This window comes from Sturnira hondurensis, unplaced genomic scaffold (genome assembly GCF_014824575.4).
Source record: "Sturnira hondurensis isolate 20B ecotype Veracruz unplaced genomic scaffold, ASM1482457v3 Scaffold0018525, whole genome shotgun sequence".
Taxonomy (NCBI): domain Eukaryota; kingdom Metazoa; phylum Chordata; class Mammalia; order Chiroptera; family Phyllostomidae; genus Sturnira; species Sturnira hondurensis.
This window is the reverse complement of record NW_028091156.1, coordinates 12200644-12220088: the sequence shown is the minus strand read 5'-3', so window position 1 is coordinate 12220088 and position 19445 is coordinate 12200644. Positions and strand designations below refer to the sequence as shown.

The window sequence follows — 19445 nt, the reverse complement described above, 5'->3', positions numbered from 1 at the left end:
CTCTCTTCCTTTCCCTCTCACTAAAAATGAGTAAATAAAATCTTAAAAAATAAAGAATAAAAAGAGAAGATCTGAAAATAAGTAGGGCTTTTGTATTGGTATGAAAGTGTTTTTTTCTGTATTCACTTCTGAGGAAATTGGTAAAGCACTGAGGACAGTGAGTCCAGGTGCCCTACAGTTGGAGAAGAGCAACACAGATGTGGAAAGTGGGCAATGGGAATGAGCCCTGTGCTGTTGGAACTCGTGGTGGAAATAAGACTGTTTCAAAGACAGATACAGATAAACAAAACGTTAGATGGCTCAGTGGGTAGATAGCTACAGAGATAGATGGGTACATACACAGAAGGTTACATACATCTCTAGATGCTAAGATAGCTACATGAGTTAGAGGTATAAGCATCAGCACAATAGTAACACAAAAAACTAGTAGCAATGGTAGCAATGGTATTCCCATAGCAATGAGCAGACCCACTCCCCAACGTGAAAGTCACCAGTTCCTGAGTGGTTTGTCAGGTAGCCGTAGAATGCACATGATACAATTAAGATTTTGAAACAGTTATCTGGTTATGTTCTAAATCACCTTCCAGCTGGGATTTATAATTGTAATAAGAAATAGTTAATACTAAGTTTTAAGACACAGGATGCTCCTTTTACAAGGTAGGAAGAAATAGGATGACATTTGAAAACGTTGTAATTGAGAGCTGACCTGTGCAGTTCACTTGGGGATCCCATCTTCCATTGACGCAGACTGAGTGCTTCTGCTCTGACCTCCTCAGGCACGTGTAGTTCATTTGCTCATCATGGTCATAGTGAACCTTATACGTCTGGGGTGTCTTATATTCATGTGACCTCAGTAATTTACACCTTTTAATGTTAGCTGTTTCTGTAAAATGAAGACATGACCTTGAAAACACTAATCATGAGAACCTAAGCAACTAATACAAAAAACAGCTATAGAGTCCAGAGTATAATGAAATTGGAATTTAGGTCTATAAACTCCACCAGCAAAGTCATTCCCGATCATGTTGCATGAGGTGGGCTATTACGTAGGAACACAGTCCCATGTGCAGTCAGTGCTGATATCTCAGAGAGAATAAGCATCATTCGGGCATTTTGCGCTTTGGGAATTGCAAGAACATAGAGGTTCAATTTTGCTTTATCCACATAGAGAAGAGTCATCACGTGACTGAATTTGGTCCCATGTGAAATCTGTGCAAATGTTCACACCCATTCTTTTCTTGATCTCAAACATTTCTGCATTATTTTTAACCACAATCTTAGAGCATTAGAAGAAAACAATTACCTGTGCAAAGAGAATATATGAATTTGGTGGTTTAATCATATTGTTTCAACAAAGTTAAGGTAAAATGACAAGAAAAGTTGATCTAAGTTGTAGAGTATAGAATGTGAATATTGAAACACGTCTTGCGCATAATCAGCAGAATTAAGAATAACAACATGGGTGGTTAAGTCATAACCTATTTGCATACATATTGTAGAATCTTTGAGAAGCTGTTTTATACACCCGATCATCCTATAATCCAATATTATGTAGTGCAATATTATAATGCTAGAACAATCCATTTTCCGCTTCAGTATGTAATCTATAGATTATTAAAGTTTGTATACAACTTTGTATTTTGAAAATTTCATGCATATAGAAAATCTGCTTTGAACTTAATGTCACTGTAGGTCTTAGGTAATGTTTGTTAATAATTTGGTAATGATATCAAGTGAGGATGAAGAGAAAAAAGTAGATTCAAGTGATTGGCCAAAAAATAGTAAAGATTTTGTAATGCAACCCTGATAACAAATAAAGGGGACTAATTTAAAACATACTAGATTCTTGAGAATTAGTTTTATTTTTCCAGGACTTGTCCAGAGTGGTGAAAAAAAAAACCAAAACCACAACAATATTCCTCTTCAAGGGATGGTAACTGAAGGAAGATTTCTAGTTGAAAGGATGTGTGGGGTTCTTATCCTAAGTTTTATGGTGACCGGTTTCTGAAATAATTTCTTTATTAGGAAAAAAATGAGCATCTTGAAGAGAATGAAAAATTAAGACTAACAGGAAGTACAAAATAAACATTAAATGAGAAAATTTTCATCATACATCTATCTACAAGTGAAATTTAGCTTCATACTTATAAATTATGTTAACATCAGATCAGATTCATAAAATTCTATCACTAGTTTCTATTTTTTCCCTGTAGACACTATTGAACTATAAACAACAGATCTTTGATTCATTGTCATTTGGGAGCTGATACTTTCAAGAATATCTCCACATTTCAAAAATATGGTGGCAAGGGCTTTATAGCAAAACTATTAAATTGTCTTACAGGGTCATTTTAGAAGGGCATGCTCACCAATGCACTCAGGTAGTTGGGTCCATTTTCCCTTCAAACATGTCACTGATCTGGGCCCAACCAGTGTGAACCCTTCTCTGCAGCTGAACTGCACAGACTCTCCATGGTGATAGCGACCCTCCTGGGAATAGATGGAGCCGTGAACGATGTCAGGTATGCCTTCACAGGTACTGTTTTGCTCTGTGAAAATGTCACAAGCATATGCTAATAAAAGAACCAACTGCCAGTAACTAGAGGGGAGGGAGGAGGGGGATGATGGGGGAAAGAAGGGAAGGGTCAAGTGAAGGAACATGTACATTAGACCTGTGGCCAAAGACAATGGGGAGGGGAGGATTGAATGTGGGATGTGGAGGGTTAGTAGGTCAGGAGAAAGAAATGGGGGAAATGGGGGCAACTGTAATTGAACAGCAATAGAAAGAAATAAAAAATAAAGCTCCTCAAAAGAAACAGAGAAATATGATAAAATGTAAATTATGTGTTTTTATGACTATAAATACAGAGTGTTGACTTATATCTAAGTATTAAAAATTTTATACATTACCAATACACTGAGGCAAGGTTGTCCATTCCCCATCGACACACTGAATTTTCTTAGAACCCTTCAACAGAAACCTGGGGTTGCAAACGTACTCCACAATGTCACCATGTTCATACTCTTCTTTTGGTGTGTTCGTAGCTTTCCCTTTGGGGAGTTGAGGATGTAGACCACATGATTTTACTTCCTCTATGGTAGAAGTGCAGTATAATTACTGGTTAAATTGTCTATTTTACAAGTTAAAACAAAGTACAATTTTTCTTAAATTTCTTTACTAATTATCTAATTGACAGGTGTCAAACACAAAGCTTGTGACTCAAATCCTGCCTTCCACCTTGTTTTATCTGGCCCAGCATCTTCTTTCTGCCTGGCAGCAGCACCGAGCTCCTTGCCCCTAGTTAAGGAGTAGTTACATTTATACAGTCCTAAAATTAATTTTGAACCCTTTGAAGGGAACCACGAGGCAATATGGCTCCCAGTGAAAATAGTTTGACACCCCAATATAATTTATTATAGGGTCTTTGACAGAGGAAAAATGTGGTGTTTACACTAGATTCACATCTCCCAGTTCAGCAAACTAGAAGTGTATTTGAGGCCAGGAAACATGTTCCATATTCTAGATAGTCTAAAAATATATGCAAACTAATTAACAAATATATTTGTGTAACTTATAATGATGTTCATTTTCCTTAGAAACATCTTATGAAGACTTTTATTTTACATATTTCTGATTCATTGAGCTTAGAGGGAGAGGAAGTGTGGAAGAGAGAGGGGGGAGAGAGAGAGAAATGCGGATTTCTTTTCCCATTCATTGATGCATTCCTTGGCTGCTTCTTGTATGTGCCTTGACCTGAGATTGAACCTGCAACCTTGGAGCATTGGAATGATGCTCTAACCAAATGAGCTACCTGGCCAGGGCCAAGACTTTTTGAAAAAAGACTATCATTGGAGACAAGCATTTGATCAACCACTTTTAAGTCATATGTGTGATTGAATTGACTCTAAGATGCTTAAATATTGTTTAGACACACTCAGTGGAGCTTGAAGTGAAGCCCATGCTGACAGAATGAGATGCAACAATAGGACTAAAAGGAAGTGGCTCCAGCAACAGACACCAGTGAAGGCGACCTTCTTAAACAAGGACATCCAAGGCACATACTACCAACGCATGGTTTTCTGAAGTAAATCTCTGGCTTAATGCCCTAGGTTAGAGACACCTTGGTAACCAACAGAAAGCTAACACAGAGACAGAATGTGATAACCAAAATTCTAATTCTTGTTGGAGCAATTTTCAGATAAACATTCACCTTTACATGTTGGAGGATCTGGTGACCACCCAAAGTTGTAACACTGAATTGAATCTGGTCCAACAAGTTTCAATCTTTGTCTGCAGGAGAATTTCAACACATCTCCAATGAAATACTTCTCTTTCTGGGGCTGAGCAATTATGTTTTGTTCTATATCAGGAACAATGCATTCTTCTTCTATAAAACAATTTCATAATTATTAAATAATTTAACAAGCACATACAATTTTTCATTGCCAAAGTATACACTATACATCATGCAAAAATAAGTTTCTGGGTATTGCATATACAGAGAGGCATGAAACAAATCCTCTCCCTGGAAAAACATTTATCTATTCGGTTTACCCCTTCTTCAAATTCATATGGGACTCTCTGGACAACAATACATGTGTTCTGAAAATGTGTAAGATCAGCTTGCTCATATGGATCTGATTTTATCATTGACGTTTATAAAATTTAATGCTACTAGATTTTGGTTTTTGTTTTTTTTATTTTTTATTTTTTTAAATATATTTTATTGATTATACCATTACAGTTGTTCTATTCCCCAAAGAACAACTTCAATCCCCTCCACCCGCACACTCCCTCCCCCACCATTCTCCCCCCCTTAGTTTATAACCACGTGTCTCAAGTTCTTTGGATTCTATATTTCCCCCACTATTCTCGCCCTCCCCTTTCCATTTTCTACCTACCATCTATGCTATTTTCTGTGCCTTCTCCCCCCTTCTCCCCCTCCCACCCCCCTGTTTCTAACCCTCCATGTGTTCTTCATTTCTATGGTTCCACTCCTGATCTAGCTGTCCTCTTGGTTTGCTTTTGTTTTAGGTGTGGTTGTTAATAACTGTGTGTTTGCTGTCCTTTCACTGTTACTATTTTTCATCTTCTTTTTCTTATATAAGTCCCTTTAGCATTTCATATAATAAGGGCTTGGTGCTGAGGAACTCCTTGAACTTGCCCTTATCTGAGAAGCACTTTATCTGTCCTTCCATTCTAAATGAAAGTTTTGCTGGATAAAGCAATCTTGGCTGTAGGTCTTTGGATTTCATGACTTGGAATACTTCTTTCCAGCCCCTTCTTGCCTGTAAGGTCTCTTTTGAGAAATCCGCTGACAGTCTGATGGGTACTCCTTTGTAGGTGACTGTCCCCTTATCCCTTGATGCTTCTAGGATTCTCTCCTTCATTTTGGTCTTGGCTAATGTAATTATGATGTGCCTTGGTGTGTTCCTTCTTGGGTCCAACTTCTTTGGCACTCTCTGAGCTTCCTGGATTTCCTGGAAGTCTATTTCCTTTGCCAGACTGGGGAAGTTCTCCTTTATTATTTGTTCAAATACGTTTTCCACTCGTGGCTGTTTCTTTCCCCTTCTGGTACCCCTATAATTCAGATGTTGGAACGTTTAAAGATGTCCTGGAGGTTCCTAAGCCTCTCCTCATTTTTTTGAATTCTCACTTCTTCATTCCTTTCTGGTGGGATGTTTTGTTCTTCCTTCTGGTCCATTCCATTGATTTGAGTCCCAGTTTCCTTTCCATCACTATTGGTTTCCTGGACATCTCCCTTCATTTCAATTAGTTTAGCCTTCATATGTTCCTCGAATTTGTGACTTTGTTCCTCTAATTTGTGACTATAATCTACCAGTTCTGTGAGCATCCTGATAAATAGTGTCCTGAATTGTGCTTCTGAGAGGCTGGCAAGTTCTTGGTCGCTTAGAGTTATTGGCTCTGGGACTTTGAGTTCTTCTTGCACCATCTTTCAGGTTGTTCGTGCCTGTTCCATAGTGGGTGTGGGGTCAAAGAGGGACTCTGGCATGCGTCTGCCGCCTGCTGCCAGGGTCCTCACCGGTGCCGCAGTTGTTGCCGTCACCAGGCCCACGCGTTTCGTCCCACTGCACGCGAGTGTGCCACCGCCGTCAGCCCTTGCCCCCTGGGGCCTGCGTGGTCTGTCTCACTGTGCGCGAATATGCACCCTCAGTCTGCCCCGCACCCCAACTGGTTCCCATCTGCCTGCGCGCCTGGGTCAGGGGCCCTGTCCTGCCCGACCCTGCTTGCTGCTGGCTCCGCCCCTCTTACCGTCCCCGTTGAATGCTTAGATGTAGTCGGACTTCCGTATAATTCAATTTTCTGTCCTTTGGTTGTATCTTTGTTTCTCCAAATCTTTGTTGTATTCAAACTTGGTTGTGGGAGAAGGCACAGTGTTTCCACCTATGCCTCCATCTTGGCGGAAGTGTAACGCAGTAATGCTACTAGATTTTGTATTATCAAAACAAAATTATTCTCTCACAAAAAAAAAAACAAAAATACTGATGCTACAACTTTATATGCATGCTTAAATAAAATTTGGAATTTTTGTTTAATAACATGGGAAACCAGAATACTCAGAGAAGCATTTCTGATATGTTTCAGTTACAGGGATATTAAAAATACTTTAGTTAATAAATTAAACTGAAATGTAATCAAACTGAAACATAAAAGAAGACGAAGTAACATTCTCAAGGTCACATAGGTAGACATATTCCAGTTGTCCTGAATATTAATATAATATACAACTATCTATTCTTCCTTAGGTATAGTGTATATTGGCTCCTAATGAATTATGAGTTATTTGATTCTGTTTAGAAATGTATAAGTTATCCCTTAAAGTTTTTAAATTTATGAAATTTATGACATTGCAGATATTGTATAAATGCATTTTTGTTTGAATTCTCCATCTCATTAGTTAATACTTAAAATGCATATGTGGAATTAAAACTTTGCAATCATACAAAAAAGAAAATTTATACTACTTAAAAGTCACACATTAATACATAATCATAAAAGTAGACATACAACTTAATGATTTTTAGAAGTGATGTCACAAAAACCTCAATAAATTTGCTCTTGTTTTGGTTTTTCCTTTGATGTTGACTTTTGTAGCTTATTGAGAAGATCATATTTGAATGGAATCACTGGGATCCTTCTAAAATTTTATTTCAACATTATGCATATTAACTCTTTTATTAGTGTGTGTCCTCATTTACATATTCTGTGCTCATTTGTTATAAATTCTCTATCTCATTATATTATAAAATAATGCTATCTTAGCAAAAAAAAAAGATCTTGGCTGTTGGCTATTTCCAGCTGTTATATTTACAGAATGACTGAAGAAATGTGATTTAGGTCATTCTACAAATATAATAGCTGGAAATAGCCAACAGGCAAGATGGAACTGGAGAGCATTACACTAAGTGAAATAAGTCAGGCGGTAAGGGACAAATACCACATGATCTCACCTATAAGTGGAACCTACAGGTGAGAAATAGAAGAAATCAACAAAAGAAATAGGCAAGCAAAATAGAACCAGAGACACTGAAACTAAGAACAATCTGACAGTAACTAGAGGGGAGGTGGGAGGAAATAATGAAGGGAAAGGGGAGAAGGATTTTCAGGAACAACTATAAAGGACCATGGATAAAAACCAAGGGGGGTTGGAATCAGGGGAGGGAGGTGGGCATGGCTTGGGATGCAGGGAGTGATGGGGAGAAAACGCAGACAACTGTACTTGATCCACAATAAAAAAAAATAAAAATGTGATTTAAGGAGAAGAATGAATGGGCATATCCTGAATTACAGATATTTATTTATATTCACTGAAGAGTCAAAATGCTAAATCCTAGCACCGAGACTTGAATATGTTGGTATGGATCTTTAACTCTGAAGTGTACATTTAGTTAAAATTGCTGTTAGCACTGTTTGGCTTAAAGGTTTGTGATGACATTCCTTGGAATTCTCCCCAACAGGAAGACTTTCCAGGACATTTCACATAAATTCTAGTGTCAGCTACTCAGTGCACTACTCCCACATGGCTCAGGAAAGTTATCTAAAAGAATGCTAAGCTGCCATTTGTTTGCTCAGTCCCTGGAAGCCTTACATCATGCTGGTGAATTCCAACCAATGTGTCCTCAAAGTCATCAGTTACTGCAAATTTTCAATAGAAAGCCCCATTGGGCACAGTGCTTTCTCCTGCTGTCTCTGTCCCTCCACGTCTGTTCCTTCACATTGTTCTGTCATGTATGATGGCGTTGGAATCACATATTCCTGATTGAGTGTTCTTCTTTAAAGGAGACCCAAGAAGCTATCAAAGCTTCTGGGTTCACACAACCCAGATCCGCCTCTGATCCCAGAAAAGAGTGAAAGCACCATGATGCTCTCATCACAGACCTGTGACGTGCATGGGCCATAGGGCACATCAATGCACTGCGTCAGATCAGTTACTACCTTTAGACTTCAAAACATCCTCTCCCTCCAATTTGCATTAAGTCAGAAGGAGACACCTCAGTTTTCTTCACTGTACATTCAAAATAATTCCACATAACCCAAATTTGGTATAAAACATTTTAAATGAATTTTAATAAGATAATTCTGAAAAGTGACTTACTGTGACAGGTGGGTGTACCAGACCAACCAGTGTGACCACACACGATGAAGCCTGTGGTGTGTCCATCTTCATTTTTATATCCATCCTGGCACTCATAGTCCAACGTGTCATTGACCTTAAACCACGTGTGGCCACTTCTGGGTCTGGCATTGTCAAACACTGGCATTTCACAGGATTCTAATGCATAATGGAATTGAAGATTTCATGTCCAGTAGCATTGAACACACACTTGAATGGAGTAAGTCCCATCCCAAGGAAATGCACCATGTAAGAGCAATCTCAGAATACCAGTGCTAAGTCATTGTCCTAATATTGTTACTCAAGATGAAAACAGGTGTTTCTACCAAGCAGTTGTACCATCACTTAAATCCTCTGAAAAATTTAAGAGTGTGTTTCTCAATGCCATTATACTTAGATATGTATTCCACCCCAGCAGTAAACAAAGCCCTCACAGATGTGCTGGACTTTGGTTTTAGCAAAGTAGAATAATATTTTTGAGTCAAGGTAAGTGCCAAACTCAACAGCAGTTGTGCCATCAATGGCAGAAACAAGTTAATTGGTTCAACGAAAAGATAAATTTTCAACAGTGAGAGTGAGTTTTAAACATTCTATAGAAGTCTACTTTAAAACTTGCTATTTTAAAAACTCCCATACTAATTTAGCTTTTTCCAAATATCCCCTTAATGACTGGATATTCCTCTATACTTATCAAGATTGAATGTAGAAATAGTTCCACATTTATAGCTAGTATAAGAAATTAAATTGTTGAAGGAATAGTCTCCATTTTTACTAATACCGTCCTGGAATGATGTTAATAAAGGCTTCAATAGTTTTCCTCAAATTTTAAAACATATTATGCAGTCAGCTAATTGAAAGATTTAAAAAAATAGAGAAAACTATAACAATAAGAATAATAATGGAGACACGTTTTCTTTCCTAATGAGTGTTGTAATGGATAATTAATCATAATTTAATATACTATTAGTTTGATATAAAGGCAACCTTCATCATTTTTTCTTTGGCTAGTTCCCATTGTAAGTATAGAAACTGAAAAAAATGAAAAAAGAAAAATGGATATTTGAAATATTCACTTCATGTGAATGAAAAATATCATTTTGTGGCTTTGGGATAAGTAATATAAAATGAGAAAAGTAGTCTTAGAATATTCTCATAAACATCAAGGAAGCAATAAGCATTTCTTAGTCTCCACTGACTCGATGTTGTAATATGTTTTCTTAAAAATATAAATTTTATTCAGAAGAATTGTTTGCTCTGCTGTATCACATATAAATTACACAGGTAACATTATTCTACAACTATGCACTATGAAGATATATTTTCACTTAAACACATAACTTTTATGTCTAGGAATGAACACCCAGACATAAAAATCTGACCACCTGAAAAGAGGCCCAGGCCAAGGTGTCAGCTAGAAATAAATGAGTTGACACCAGAATATACAGAAGGTCCCTCACCAGTTTGTAAATCACAGGAAGTTTCATGAAGGGAAAACTTTGAACTGAAAGTTGACCTTATATCTACCCTCTAGTAATCAATTTTAAAAGGCAAAAACTTACATATACTTTCTCAAAAACCTTTCATTTGTCTTTTCAAATGGAACCACCCCAGCTTCCACCAGCCCAAGAAAAAGAAGTCAGGTAAAGTGAACATTTCTGCCACAGGCATCAGGCAATAACTCAACAGTGTGAATGACTTACTGATGCACCTGGGAGGAGGGGACCATCCACTCTGCAGACACGTGATCTTTCCTGAGGTCTGACCGTCTTCTGTTAAGTAACCTTGTTTGCAATTGTAATGTGTTTCTTTATGTAAGGGGTATGTCAGTTCAGATTCAGAAAAAAATCCATTCTCAATTTCTACATCCGATTTTGAACATGTCACTAAAGGGAAGAGAGTGTCGGGGAAAGTTAAGCATATGGTCTATAAAGATGCTCATTAGGATTCCAACCTTACACAACAAAAACAACAAAAAATAAAGCATGTGTTGTCAATGAAAACCTCGGAAATCCTACTCATACAAGGTGTGGTGTGAGACACTATAAGCTATGAGTTTCCAAACATATATATCAAAATATTATCATCAGTATTAAATCAACAAACAACAAGTGCTGGTGAGGTTGCTGAGAAGAGGGAACCCTTGTGCACTGTTGGTGGGAATGCAGACTAGTGCAGCTACTGTGGAAAACAGAGGAGTTTTGTCAAAAAACTAAAGATGGAACTGACTTTTTGATCAAACGATTCCTCTACTGGGACCATACCCTAAGAATCCCGAATCACCATTTCAAAAGAACCTATGTAACACAATGTTCACAGCAGCATTATTTACAATAGTCAAGTGCTAGAAGCAGCATAAGTGTCCATCAGTAAACGAGTGGATCAAAAACCTGTGGTACATTTACACAGTGGAATATTCCCCAGCAGAAAGAAAGAAGGAGCTCCTACCCTCGGCACACAGCATGAATGGAACTGGAGAGCAGTATGCTAGGTGAAATAAGCCAGGCAGTGAAAGACAAATATGATGTGATCTGACCTATAAGTGGAAGCTAATCAACACCAAAAACAAAAGAGCAAAATAGAACCAGAGACATGGAAATAAAGAGGACACTGACAGTGACCAGAGGGATAAAGAAGACACCGACAGTGACATTGGAGGAGGGATACAACAGGGGAAAGAACGGCGGGGGACAAGCAAAGGAACATGAATGGAGGACTCATGGGCATGGAAATTGGGGGCGGTTGGGTCAACTGTGGGAGTGAGGGGGTGGGGTTCGATTGAGCAAGGGGAAAAAGGCCAGGCAGCTCTAACAGAAAAATAATATTTTTTTAAACAAGATATTAAAAACAGCTCTTGGAACTAAGGAAGACTTAAAATATTCAGATTGCCTTATACAAATTACTGATGGCCAGAGGAAGGAGTTGTGGTTGGGAGGCATTGGGAAAAGGTGGGGATGGGGACATCTGGAATACTGCAACAATAAAAATGAAGATAAAGAATAAATTATTAGGATCTGTCTGTCCACTACATGTGGAATGCTACAGCAGGCCAGTGCATTCCTAGCATGTGTCTATTCCCAGGATGTGTTTTAATTATTGTTGGGAAGGAAGAGTCACATGTTTGCGGCTCATGCAGAATCATGGACCCTACACCAGGGGATGGATAGACTAACAACCTTGACGTGGTGGTCACTTCATCACGTGTGCACATGTCAACATAACAAGCTGCCACATATGCCATTCACATTAACACTGAACACAGAAAAACATATTTGAGAAAATAACAATGTCAGCAGACGTAAATGAAAAACAAACACTATAGAAATTGTATAGAGTTCAAGGTAGTTCATGGAGAAATTTAATGAAATTAAGAAATGCACGGTAAGAATACAGAAGATATTTCCAGCCCAAAACAGTGAAGAAGTTGAACCAAACCTATGAAAACAACCTTGTGAGGTGTGTGCACAAGGCCAGCACCTGGCTCTGATTCCTGGGAGATAAGGGGAATGCTGTGAGCTCTGTTCTCAAAGTGGCTTTATTGGGGTGGGGGAGTGAATTGTCCCGATTACAACATGGGAGAATACACTCAAGCCTAAATCATCAGTCACACTGAACAGAAGGACAAAACCTGGCATTCTCAAACAGTCTGACATCACTGAACTTGGAATCTAGAGAACCCAGTGGGAAGAGCTACAGAATGAGAGAGCTGTACACATCTGCAGGGCTCAATACATCACACTTGAGAGCAGGGCAGAGCCCCATCACAATGGGCAGGAAATAACCATTCCAGGAAGAACCAGTAGAACACAATCGATTCAAAGATTCCCAGGGCACCCTCAGCACTGGGAGATATTCACACTAGATTGTACAAATTGGAAAGACGTCTTTAAACACAACTCATTTACTAGAGGGGCCAGAAGACATCTTCTTTATTCATATTCTAAATAGACTGGTCCCAGTGGGCAGGCTGCCAAACCAGCTTTGTTAGTTGAGAAACAAGCCTTGAGTGGATCTTCGAGTCAACCTGAACAGCAAAACAAAATATAAAACCACTAAGACTCAAGGTCCCCAAACCACCACAAGGTGCACGACTGGGGAGGAGTTAACTCAGGGAGGTAAAGCTGTTACTCCCAGGCCCTTCCATGTACCCAGTCTTGGGTCTCCAGGCCCAGGGGCAGGAGGCACCTGTCTGCCAGATTCCTGACTCTCACAAAGCTGCCCTCATCCAGAGTGATGACCAAAGTCCATGTTGGCTGTGGGAAGACAATAGGGACAGCTGACATGCTATCCTGCTTTCCACTCTATTTAATTAGATGTTTTCTCTCTGTGGTCTTTGGAGGTTTTCTAAAATTAATGTCTACCAATCATGCTTTATCATAGACAGTGTCTTCATCATGCTATTGATATGTCAAGGAACTGGTGTTTACACTTATACACACTTGAAAAAGTAAAAGCAAGTAAGTCCATTGACAAAACAAGAAGCTGAAATAAACATTCTTCCATGGTAATTACAGGTAAGCCTTAGAAGATCACAAATAGCCTGGATCTTAGACCCGTATTCTTACCGACACGGATGCATTTGGGAGGAGGGGACCAACCGTCCTCTGTACACGTCATTGTGGTCTTCTGGTTTGGGAGACTGTAACCAGGATGGCAGGAAACTGTGGTAGACTGACCCTGTAAATACTTTTGTTCAGTCCTTGGATAATATCCATTCTCCAAATAATTGAAAACACATTTTCCTAAGGATGATAAAGTGATCATGAAAAACCCCCAACAATTGATAAATGAGAAATTAAAATGTATCCTCATATTTAAATTAGAATCCATAAGCATGCAAAAATAACATATAGAATAAGAAATACTAAAGCTGCTATCAAGTATTTTTTTAGAATATAATATTAAATATAGTTGTCTGCAGTTCACTATTATAATATGTACAAATGATACGGGTATTCTTGCAGAGTCTGTTTTTATCACTCATGTTTATAATGAAGAATCTCTCATAAAACGAACAACCTACATTGGTCTTCCTGCTCACAGAACTCAGCCCTCCACCTTAGTTCGGTCACACAGCTTCATTGTTCTCCTTGTTTAATGCCCCCCCCCCCCTTTGAAGTGACCTCCTGTGCACAAGGAGGAAGAGGTTTACTTACTGATGCAGGGAACCTCAGGGTCCCATCCTTTTTTGTCTGCAAGTAATATAATCCCAGTAGCGGTCTGTATGCGTCACATAGTTGCTTCTACAGGAATAGTAATACCATTGTCCCACAGCGACTGGAAAGTATTCTCTGCGTGCCCGTAGTAGGTCCCCATGCTTTATTTCTGGGTATTCACATGGCTTAACTTGCAATAAAAACAAACAAAAAACCCAACATAAATGATGTTTTCCTTTAATAGAATCTAATGAGAGATGAAAGGTTTCCCTGATGAATTATATTATTAACATAATTATCGTCATCGCATTAGGGTTTCTAGGACAAGGAAGGTTGTAAACTCAGATGATGTAAAGAACACTTGTTTCTGGTCATTTCACAATCTGTGCACACACGGATCATTCTGTTGTACACCTGAAACAGCACAGTGCTGCCTGTCCTATCTAGGTGAGTACACAGACCCTCTCCTTGGGGTGGTCACACTCATTGAGGTCTGTGTCATGGTGATGCCAGCAACCTCTCTAAGGGCATCACACTGTCACTTTCATGTGGACCTTTGTCCTGAACTGACACTGAAGCCATTGACCTCCAATTAGCATCATTTTGTTTTTCACCCATGGAGTGTCCAGCTGCAGTGTGGACATCTCTACAGGGAACTGATATGTGAGCAAGAGGAACATGATGGTCAAGGCAGAAAGTGTTTGGGAAGGGGCCAGAGAAACCTCCCCAGAAATAAACACCCTGCTGAACTGAGTGGCACTTTGTGACATGTGATGGGGTCAGAAAACCAACAGTGTCTCCCACTCTCCTCCCTCAGAAAAGGAGCCCACTGCCCCCACCTTTGTGTGTGGGCTGGACTTAGGGACCTTCTTCTAAAGGCACAAATGGCTGAGGTGACACTGTGTAAGCAGGTCATAGATGGCACAGAGATGTCTTTCTTGTGTCTCACATCACTCACCCTGGGGACAGTTAGTGCCACTGAGGCTCCTATGGAGACCCCAGGTGGTTAGGCCCTGAGGGCCCTGCACCACCAGGGAGATGCCCTCTTGGAAGCCAGTCCCAGCTGCACCCAGTGTGCAGCCCACAACCTGGGCCAGTGTCCCAGGGCCCCCCAGAGAGTCACCAGGAACTTGGGGGCTGAGCAGTAACCCTAGTGCTGACCCTGGGACCCTGAGTCATGAGAGGGTCGTTGTTCTCAGTCAGTAATATTTCGGGTGCATTTGTCACACAGCAGTAAATAACTAATACACTTAGGGTGAATGGTAGCGATCTTACCTAATGTTTTAATTCACATGTTAGAATATTAGTGAGAGAAACACATATTCATACCCACACATATTTAACTCTGAGTACCCCAAATTAGAAGGTTTCATTAAGAAATACATCATTTTGAACTTCATTTGAAGTGGTACTTTGAAAAGCCAAGCACACCTCTGCATGCCCTGCTTTGCGCTCTCAGTAAGGGAAATGTGGGGGCCCTTTCGGTTCCCATTACACTGGTGTTCAACAGAAGTAACTGCAGAACTAGGATCAGATCATGATGTGCTTGGAACTTACAGGTGCACCTTGGACGGGGGTTCCAGCCCATATCGGTGCATTCTGATGTGCTGCCTTGGGTGGAATGATAAAAGCCACTTTTACACTCGTATGTGATTCTGTCCCCACGTCTGTAGGAGGTCCTGTCAGGAATGTAGTGGCTGTTGGCAATACTTGGAGGATCACATGTCACTTCTGAAAAGAAAAAGGACAGGTGGTGGCTAATGCAGAAATCACTGCCCAGGAGAAGAGTCAAGTCCATGAAAACAGAGCCTATGTTGTAAGACTCTCCCAGACATTTTGACTTATCAAATAGCTCTTCTGCCACCACCTTCCAGTCAAGTTTTTATGAGCATATTTGCAGGACTCTCCAATATCCGTGGAGAGGCTTTCTGACTGTGGAACTCAGAAGAGAGAAAACTACTCACATTATTTTTCCTCCATGAATATACCATGATCTTTCTATGCCTTATTCTTTTGATGTCATCAAACACACTATTGCTTAAACTCAGACAATTCATTAAACCCAGAGATACATGCAAGGAGGAAGGAGAAGTTGCAGGTTGGAGGGAGCTGAGTGTGCAGCTCTGTGTCCAGCTTACCTTGTCCATGAGCCCGGGAGACCCACAAGGTGACCATGACACTGATCAGGGACAGCAGCATGCTGGGCACCCTGATGCTATATTAACACGAATATCCCAGCCGTGCTCTGTGGGTTGTGAGTCTGCCTTGTGAGTGGTTGTTAGTGTGACCCTGAATTTCCGGGCACTGCCAGGAAGCTGGTTTGTTGAGTTCACTTGATATCAAAGTTCAGAGAGTTTTGCAAGATATGTACACTTTGGTTAAAAGTTTCCCAATCTCTTCATGACTCCCTTTCCTCATTGTACTTGCGCAACATCTCTTAGTGATGTTAACACACCTGATTCAAATGTGACATGAAACAGTAATTTTTTCATTAAACAATTGTAGAAGTGGCCGAGGTTCTTTCTCCACCCAGAGATGGAGTGGAAATAACTCTGAGTCCATGTCCTGTGACTGTCCATTGTCCTGTATGTGTCCTCACCCAGCCTCAGTCCTTTGGGTCTGTGAGCACCAATCAACAAAGCTCCTAGCAAACATTTGTTAAAATGTTACTATTCAATGCCATTTAAGTCTTTATTACTCAGAAATGTATAATTAGTATCTTATCTTTGTAAGAACTCTTTCACATTTCCTGTGGGTTGGTTTGAGGAGCTTCTCATGAAAGAAAAGACATTTTGGGACATTTTCACTCCCAGAATGCTCCCCTCGAGCTCATTGTCGTCACCCAGACTTCATTGCCCTCATGTGTGTGCACCTGCATCTCTGGTCTTTGAAAGGGTCCCACACGGGGAGCTTTACACAGGTCACTTCCTGCGGCCGGGTCCCTCTGGGGACCTACCTTCCCACGTGCAAGTGATGCCGTCCTGACACCTGGTGGAAACCTCCCAGGGCGGTCTGCACAGCCCTAGCACCGTTTCCCTGCAGGTGCTGGAAAGTACGGTTCCTACCTGCCTTTGGTGTACGGACGTCCGTGCTTCCTTTCTGGAATATTTCACGACGTCACTGGCAAGGCGAAACAAGGAGCAGATGAAGGAATGATTTCCACGACCAAAGAAAACACAGAAGAATTGTTTCATGGATGAACTGTCTCCTGTTCCGCATCACTGTCCTCCTGGTTTAGGGCTCCGGGGACGAGAAGGGTTACAGAGTTTGGAGGGCAGAGCTGGCGCGGACAACTTTCTGAGGTGGAGGAAATCCCATCTTGTGGGTGGTGTGATGTGGGAACTTGGATGTGGACTCTGGAGAAAGCGAACTGTTCAGACGCACCTGCTGTGTTTTCCGGAGTGCCTGAGGTCCAGCGCTGGGGGAGGAAAGGGTGCTGGCTCCAGGGATGAAGAGGCTGTTTTCACGTCTCAGCTCCTGTGTCCCCTTTTGTTTCATCTCCTTTCTCAGCAGAAAGAGGACTCTGGGTTCTCTTCTCACACCAGTTCATGCAGAGAGATTGCGGTGTCTCAAGGTTTCATTGTTTTATTTCCTTACATTCACGGTTCCTCCCACCCCCCAGTTATTGGAGACAGTGTAAGAAATATAGAAAAAATATACTTCTTTGGAGCATATCACACAGAAAAATAACATTCTATCTCCTGTCTCAAGTAGTCATTTACGCAAGATTTTGTTTTTTAACCAGAAAAACGAAAAGGAACACTTCTTAATATCTAAATAAGTAAATTATGGTAAACATTTGATGGGGTACTTCTAATTTAATTGAAAATGTGTTTTTAAGTATATCTTTTTAATAATATTCAAAGGGATATAATTGTGTTTTATTGCATTGTTTACTTATTGAATACTTTTGATTAAATATACAAGTGCCTATTGTTTATACATATTAATTCAGAAAATGTGCCTATTACATTTGGCACTCATGTGTCTACTCTGAAACTCTTAATACCAGACCAGTAGTATTTTTTACCCCAGAATATGATCCTGTCTGTAGAAAGTGTAAGCAATGACATTTAGAACATTGACTAGCAGACACACACAGATTGCCCAAATATGCAAGATCACACCCACCTCCAAGTGTAGGGACCCATTACCTGTCTTGCTTGCCTATGGAAATTTTCAAGCCGTTTCTACAGGCCTGTTAGGGAGATTCTGAACTCTGATCATCGCACCTCCCAGAGTCTTATTTCCAACAGACACCTGGGAGTGACCCCACCCCAGGGGCAGTGTTCGGCCTGCAGTCTGTCCCTCTCTCACACCATTGATGGAGTTTTCCTACTTCTTGGCAGCTTTTAGTGCTGGGGATAAAATGCTCATCTAGTCTCATTATTTTGAGTAACATTCTCGTGTAGTTTCAGCAGCTGCTGGGGATTTTGAATATTCTCTCCTGACATGAGATGCTTAAATGTCCACCGAGATACATGAAGACACGTGACCCGTCACAATCATTCTGCCTAGGACACAGCTGAGTCTAGGTTTGTGCAAAGGGGGTCTGAAAAGGCACAGTTAGTTTCGTCAATAAACAGTGGAGAAGAGATTTTAACCCTTGCGGTTTGCTTCAAACAGAAGGACGGTTACCCGCCTCATTCTGGTGTTTCACGCAATGTGGACAGGGTGAAAACTGATGGGCGGAGCAGAACCGAGATGAACGGTGCTGAGAGCCGCCTGAGGCTCCCTCTCGGATGTTGGTGGATGCAGGAGGTCAGTGGTCTTCTGAGCAGCTACAGTGGGAGTACCTTGGGCTGATGGTAGAGATCTCAGTGTTCACTGGGTATTCAGAATTTCTAGAGGGGTTGCTAGTCCTTCTGTGCTGGGGCAGTGGGTTCTTCTGGGCCAGTCCTTCATGTCTATGTCACCATAGCTAAATGTCACTGTGAAGTGTTACCGATGCCAGAAAGCACGTGGGATTGTTCGTGAAACACTTTCCTCATTCCCTATGTCCTCCCAGAAGGGAATTCACTGCTTTTCCCTTACAACCCCAGACTATTTGGTCACACAGATGATGAGAGAGCAGGTCTGGAAACAGCCCCTGCATCTGCCAATCTGATAAGTTCATTTGAAGAAATTGCCAATTATCTGAAACCTTCCAACTTCCACACTTTGTCCAGGAGGGCCCCAGAAAGGCCCCCTGGTCCAGATACAGTTGGACATCCCTTGGTCCCAAATACATTTGGCCTTTTCTACTGTTTTGAAAAGCCCAGCCACGAACTGGTGAACAGTTTTCTTGTAATTCACCTGCATGGTGACATGCCTCATGGTGGGAACAGCTCCCTTTCTTATGACTTCACGCTTTTGAAAATTTGTTTTGAGTTTGGCCTTGAATTTCAGTTAATGAAAAGTGAGTAGTAAGTATAAGAGCACACAATTCTAACATTTTTCCTAGAATTATGAACTCAAAACCAAACATGAACTCAAAAGCCAAATAACAAGTTGGAAAACACTTTTATCACAGAAGTCTGAATTTGGAACAGAAGTCTAAAAAGTATTCATCTTATTATTTCTCAACAAAAGAAAAGCAATGATAGAAATAGGGACTGGTATGTGAATCAGGAAATAAGAGAAAAATCCCAGCACAAGGGGCCCTCAAATGTCTTCT

At 40.5% G+C, this 19445-nt stretch overlaps 1 protein-coding gene and 1 pseudogene across 5 annotated transcripts in view; both read right to left on the bottom strand.

Moving 5' to 3' along the window:
- LOC119003135 (complement factor H-like) overlaps window positions 1-19445 on the bottom strand; it is a 125451-nt gene that overhangs the window by 57593 nt on the left and 48413 nt on the right. The window contains exon 12 of one of the 5 annotated variants that reach the window (XM_037069339.1): window positions 4212-4388. The exons of 3 other annotated variants lie outside the window; for them this stretch is intronic. In XM_037069339.1, the coding sequence (XP_036925234.1) occupies window positions 4212-4388 (177 nt within the window). Of the gene's footprint in view, window positions 1-4211; window positions 4389-9584; window positions 9641-19445 lie in introns of those variants that run through there. One more of the 5 variants, XM_037069340.1, reaches the window with a different exon arrangement.
- LOC119003137 (complement factor H-like) lies at window positions 12151-16097 on the bottom strand (annotated as a pseudogene).